General features: G+C 49.6%; 1 protein-coding gene across 1 annotated transcript; it reads left to right on the plus strand.

Annotated features, from left to right (window-relative positions):
- Nucleotides 1–2,520: 2,520 nt before the first annotated feature.
- LOC308160694 (protocadherin Fat 1-like) lies at nt 2,521–6,013 on the plus strand (the record flags this gene model as incomplete). Its single annotated transcript, XM_080534637.1, has 2 exons — nt 2,521–5,809; nt 6,009–6,013. 2 exons carry the CDS (start codon nt 2,521–2,523, stop codon nt 6,011–6,013), a joined length of 3,294 nt encoding a protein of 1,097 aa, XP_080390763.1.
- Nucleotides 6,014–6,977: the final 964 nt, after the last annotated feature.

The following is a 6,977-nucleotide window of genomic DNA, read 5'->3' on the forward strand; positions in this document are numbered from 1 at the left end:
ATAAATAATTTTAGGATGGGCTTAGACCTATATCGGTGCAGGAGATGTCGCATAAAGCTCATTTGAAATATGTACAGGCATCTGTAAGTTAGGCAGAACAGAAGACATCAAAGTGAACCGTTATTTCGGCTCTGAGAAGCGGGGGAGAGAGAGGGAGGGAGAGAGAGGGAGGGAGAGAGGGAGAGAGGGCTTTTATCTTCATGCCAGCAGTAAGTAGATCCGGGCGTGCGCAACGCGGAAAGATACCACAGGCACATCCAGTGTTGGAGATTGAGAGGGAGCGCGGCGAGCCCCGAGTGCGAAGTGGAAAGAATCACGGCGAGAGGAGTACACGTATTCGTTACCATGCTGGCATTTGGACCTTATAAACTACATGAAAAACCTCCGAATCCACTGCGTAATTGAGGGATTAGGTATGTAAATGAGTTGCATCTATTGGTGTGTTTTGCGAGGAGTCTTTTCTATGGGGGGGACGGGGGGGGGACGTGTGAAAAGTTGTCAGAACGGACTATAGCTTGAGTAGTGTGGCGCTGGGTGAAATCAGAGCCCTTTCTTTCTTTCTTTCTTTCCGAGAAGTTTAGCGCCTTAAAGTTTTGTAGGAAATGTGCATGTTGCACCGTTGGAGTAACGTTATAAAGTTTATCCGCTGGTCTGTTATTGTGCATTGTTCTGGGAATGATATTGACTATTTGTCAGACGTTTGTTTTACGCATTGTTTAGTGTTTGGGCATTGTTGAACGACCCATAGTACATCTGGCTGGCGCGCGGCCGCCGTGGCTACGTGAAGGGAATAGGAATGAGGCTCCGTGGGGGATGGGGGGACAAGTCTCACAAGAGACAGAAAGAAGCACAGACACATTTGCACATTCAACTTCGGTTTTCATGCTTTAAAGGGATTATTGAACTATAGAAATCCGTTATAGTCCAATAAATGAAAGTGAACACGTTTGAATCCTTTTGCATTCTTTATTATGACCTGTTATAACCTCCCCCCCCCCCCCCCCCCCCCACACACACACACTACTAGTTAGCATTGGGAAAAATACTAAATGTGTCTGCAGACTTTCTTCAACCCAAATTGCAATCTACTTACGGCTTATGACTTGGATTGTATGTGTGCGATGACATCCTGTTGCTTATTAAACTCGATGACTGTGCGTCACCGATCCCTAGCCTGGAGGCAGGAATAGTCAACCCTCAGAGAAAACAAGTACATTGACCCAGAGGCACATACTTTTATATGCCAGATCCCGTGCATCATGGCACGTTGCTAGCCCCATAAAATCCAGAGCTATTTTACTAGTCTATTATGCACACTGCACACATATCCACTGTATCCCATTTAAAGGCAGCTGCAAACCAGTTTATGTCAATAGACTGGAGTTGTAATGTTTTAAACATTCTTCAGTGTTGTTTTTCGTGTCCCCCTGATGGTACCCCTCTGGAATCCCAGAGTAGTGTGTTTATTTTAGCACAGCCTGCTAAACAGAAAACAGGCTCACTCAGGAGAACTAAGTGTAGGCCCCATGCCGTTGGTACAGGCCAGACATAGAAGCTCTGCTCTGCTAGAAGTGTTATTTTGAACAACGGATAACCCGATAATGACACAGTAAAAGACAACAACACACACATAAGTTATGTGCTTGAATTGGTTACCCCCCCCCATAGGTCACATGGTCAAATGTTTACCCTGGTAAAATGAGAGGATTGTTTCCACCGTATTCAACCTTTTTGACTGTATGCTTGAGCTAGGTTATTTGCATAATGTGTGGATCAAATAATTGAATTGATATGCAGTTGCCTATAGTGTATATAGTGCGCAGCTTAACTTTAAGCCTGGGTCGACTTAACTTGCAACAGAATTATTTGAATTAACTTATAACCACTTATACCCACTGTCAATAGTACCAATGACTTTTAGTTTTTTACTTTGATTGGTTTTGTTAAGTGACACTTTTTAAAATGCTGTCTTGAGAACTGTCTTTGCAAACATTATGATTAGCAATCCAAAGGATATTTACCGGTAGTTGTTTAGTTTCTTTGATGTTTTTTTGTTTCCACATTGTGCGCTGTGCGTGTTACCTTGGTGGAATGCAGGCTCAGATAACTATGTTAGATGGCCTGTAGTTTTATTCCACCCTCATCCCCCGCCCCCCCCTCATCTTTACACAGCCACCCTCAGCCACTTATCTGCCATCACTTGTCATGCAATTAAATGAGCTCAGCCAGCCTGGCAGTAAAGAGAGGAATAAGGTTAGAGACCTTATCTCTGGAAACACTGAGCGGATAAGCGTCACCATTTACACTGCATCTCTTTAAAACACACAACTCGCCATGATTGATTACAAGGAGTAGCTACATTGTAATAACCACGTTTATTTTATTCACCCGTTGTCATCAACGCTGATCATTCTCGCCAATCCCAGTAAAGAACGTTTGATTGGATATTAGCATTTTTCCTGACAAAATTATTTTTGTTTGTTTGTCTGTAGGTGGTTCGGTGAAGAGCACGGTACGAAAATGGGAAAACACTTGACTTCAGTGCTGCTGCCGCTGCTCGCGCAGCTCCTCTGCGGCTGCTGCCGCGGCAACCAAAGGCTGGAGAACGCAGAGGCCTCGCCGCCGTCGCCCGTGATGCAGTTCACTCACTCTGTTTACAACTCCACCATCTACGAGAACTCTGCTGCTAAGACCTACTTGGAGAGCCACGCCAAGATGGGCATCTACGTCGCCGCCGACGCCGTCTGGGAGATACGGTACAAGATCGTCTCCGGCGACAACGAGAACCTGTTCAAAGCGGAGGACTACGTCCTGGGAGACTTCAGCTTCCTGAGGATACGGACCAAAGGAGGCAGCACGGCCATCCTCAACCGGGAAGTGAAGGACCACTACGTGCTCACGGTCAAAGCCGTGGAGAGGGGCACCAACCTGGAGGCCCGGACCCGGGTCAAGGTCCAGGTCTTGGACACCAACGACCTCCGCCCCTTGTTCTCCCCGACCTCCTACAGCATCTCCCTGCCGGAGAACACGGCCATCCGCGCCAGCGTGGCCAAAGTCACCGCCACGGACGCGGACATCGGGACGAACGGCGAGTACTACTACAGCTTCCGCGAGTGGACGGACATGTTCGCCGTCCACCCCACTAGCGGGGTGGTGACCCTGACGGGGAAACTGGAGTACTCGGAGACCAAGCTGTACGAGCTGGAGATCCTGGCGGTGGACCGCGGCATGAAGCTGTACGGGAGCAGCGGGTTCAGCAGCATGGCCAAGCTGGCTGTCCGGGTGGAGCAGGCCAACGAGCACGCGCCCGTCATCACGGCGGTGACACTGGCGCCCTCGGACGCCGACCACGACCCCACCTACGCCATCGTGACGGTGGAGGACAACGATCAGGGGCCGAACGGGGAGATCGCGTCGCTGAGCGTGGTGGCGGGGGATGCCCTGCAGCAGTTCAAAGCCATGAGAACCAGCCCGGGGAGTAAGGAGTATAAAATCAAAGCGGTCAAGGACGTGGACTGGGACAGTCAGCCGTACGGATACAACCTCACCTTGCAGGCCAAGGACAAGGGGAGCCCCCCTCAGTTCTCCTCGGCCAAAGTGGTCCACGTCACTTCCCCTCAGTTCAAAGTGGGCCCCCCGAAGTTTGAGAGTGCCGTTTACAGGGTCAACCTGAGTGAGTTTGCCCCCCTCCACACTCCCGTCGCCATGGTTACAGCACTGCCAAAACACCCCCAGCTGAAGTACGCTTTCAGACACAAGGTGGAAAAGAACTGCTTCGCCATCAATCCGGATACAGGGCTAATCACGACAACCGGGCCCATAAAAGCTGATCACGCTCCCAAATTTGAACTAGACATTGTCACCAGTGACAAAAAGGCGGCGACTAAAGTGATCATCGACGTGATTGACGTGAACAACAATGCCCCAGAGTTCCAGCAGACCTCTTACAAGGCGAGTGTCGACGAAAACGCACCCGCGGGGACAAGTGTGATAGCGGTGAAGGCTACCGATCTGGACAGCGGAGAGAACGGATACGTGACCTACAGCATCGCCAACGTGAGTCCGCAGCCGTTTGTCATCGACTACTTCTCCGGCGTCATCAGCACCTCCGAGGTCCTGGATTACGAGATGATGCCGAGGATTTACAATCTGAAAGTGAGGGCGTCTGACTGGGGCTCCCCTTTCCGCCGCGAAGTGGAGGCCACGGTAACCATCACTCTGAATAACCTGAACGACAACAAGCCCCTGTTTGAGAGCATAGACTGCGAAGTCACTGTTCCTAGAGACCACGGTGTGGTAGAGCAGATAACCACGGTGTCTGCCATCGACGCCGACGAACTGCAGCTGGTGCGGTACGACATCACCGCCGGGAACGACCTCGACCTCTTCGAGTTGAACCCCAACTCCGGTGTGCTCTCTCTGAAACAGACGCTGAGCGAAGGGGAGGCCGCCAAAGTGTCCTTCCACAGCTTACGCATCGCCGCGAGCGACGGAGAACACGCGACCCAGCCGATGTTCATGAACATCACCGTGATCACGGCGCGGAAGCCTGTTCAGCTGAAGTGCACCGACACCGGCATCGCCACCATGCTGGCGGAGAAGCTTCTCCAAGGCAGTAAGATCCATAGCCAGACGGAGCCGGACGATAACTTCATGGACATCCACTCCGTCAACCGCTACTCGCCTCAGTTCGCGGAGTTCTTCCCCAGTGTCATCGAGGTCAAAGAGGACCTGCTAGTCGGAGCAAGGATAGTCCACCTAAGTGCCACGGACACAGATAGCGGTTTCAATGGGAAGCTAGTGTACGTTATTTCAGGAGGAGATACAGAGAGTAGGTTCGTTGTTGACATGGATAGCGGCTGGTTGCTGGTGCAGGCGCCTCTGGACAGGGAAACAACGGACCACTTCACTCTGAACATCACTGTGTACGATCTCGGGATACCTCAGAAATCCTCGTCTCGCCTCTTGGACGTAAAGATCTTGGATGCTAACGACAACAGTCCTCAGTTCCTCCAGGATGCATATTCCGTAGAAATAAGTGAGAACACACCTGTCGGTACGGAAATCATACAGGTGGATTCCACGGATAAAGACCAGGGGGATAACGGGGTCATCAGGTACTCGATTGTAGCCGATACTGACCAGTTTGCTATCGATGAGCGGACAGGAGTGGTGATGGTGAAAAAACCGTTGGATCGTGAGGTATATCCAGTTTACGTTTTGAAGATCGCGGCACACGACCAGGCCGCGAACGAACCTCAGCTGGTCTCTACGGTGTTGTTAAAGGTCACTTTGGAGGACGTCAACGACAACCCGCCTAAATTTGTCCCTCGTAACTACCGTGTGAAAGTGAGGGAGGACCTCCCCATCGGCACTGTGATTATGTGGCTAGAGGCCCACGACCCTGACGTAGGGCCTTCCAGCCAGGTCCGCTACAGCCTCACCGACAACGGGGATGGGAACTTTGAGGTGGACAAGCTCAGCGGCGCGGTACGTATCGTTCAGAACCTGGATTACGAGAAGAAGCAGGTCTATAATCTGACGGCCAAGGCCAAGGACAAAGGGAAGCCCGTGTCCTTGTCGTCGACGTGTTTCATCGAGGTGGACGTGGTGGACGTCAACGAGAACCTGTACCGGCCGTGGTTCCCCTCGTTCGTGGAAAAGGGATTTATAAAAGAGGACGCTATCGCGGGGACGTCAGTGATGAAAGTCGTGGCTCAGGACGAGGACAAAGGCAGGGACGGGGAAATACGGTACTCTATACGGGACGGCTCTGGGCTAGGGATTTTCACCATCGACGAAGAAACGGGTGAGTGTATCCCCCTTTTCTCCAGTTCTGTGTCATTATCATATCGCTGGGTGTGTGAACTGTGAAGTGCCATTTTATAGCACATTAATTATTCAAAACACCAAATAGGTTTGCATGTACATTGAAATACACTAACAGGAATAAGAAATGAGGTAGAAACCAGCTGTATCTGTATGCGTCTCTGCCCGTTTTATACCAGTGTGAAACATTGAAACAATACAATAACTCATAATGACAACAGGAATGAGAGAAGGCATAGAATTCCACTCTATCTGTGCTTTTCTCTTTCTGCCTTTTTCCCCCCTTCCCTCCCCCCAAATACCAGCGAGCAAATGGGTAGTTGAGGTGAGGTAAAAACCTCCTGAAGGACTGTTTAGCTTCCTGATTCTTTTGATATTTGTCTGAGCGGGGAGAATAGATGGTCGGAGCAGATGGCCCAGCTGTCTCATAGACCTGCAGTAGACATTCCAAGCGAGTTGCCGTGGAACTAAGAGGATTGCTGGGTGATTTTGACCCACTCTCCCCTCCCTTCCCACACACTGCACTGAACTGCTGCGAAATGTGGTTGAAAACTGTACAGTACTGGAAAATCTGCTTCACATGAGATGAAAGCTTGTTTGTCGAATGTGTTGTAGTTATTTTCAGGAAGAAAATTAAAAGATTGTCAATTTAGCAAAATGTTTGTTTCAGTTGCAAAATGTCCTTGGTGGTGGTCTCTTAATGGTCCTGTGTAGAATGTATTAATAGTCCATTCAGCTGCTTACGACCGTTAAAGCACCTGTGCCAAAACACTTAAAATAGCCAGTCTGGAATTCAAACGGTTTTCTCCACAAAAGCTACTGGTCAAGCCAACCCCTTCTGGGTGTGTCAGGCCTGGCTGGCTGCCCTCCCTATTAAACTTAGTAACCACACTCTGGGTGGTTTTAATGTCAGTTTTTCCATTTTAAATGTATTTCTGCACCGGCAATATACATATTTAATGTCCAAATGTGCCAGTGGAACCCATGCATTAAACATCAGCTCTTAAGCATATGTAGACTATGTATCCACCTCAAAGCCAGAAATGCACATTTCAAGTCTCTGGAAATACTATTTACTGATTTTCAGTAACTGAATATTGAGAAGAAATAGAGATCTTTAGTCCAGATCCACGGGGCTTTCTTTTTTT

The sequence above is a fragment of the Nansenia antarctica genome, assembly GCF_963989245.1.
Source record: "Nansenia antarctica genome assembly, chromosome: 6".
Classification (NCBI taxonomy): Eukaryota; Metazoa; Chordata; class Actinopteri; order Argentiniformes; family Microstomatidae; genus Nansenia; species Nansenia antarctica.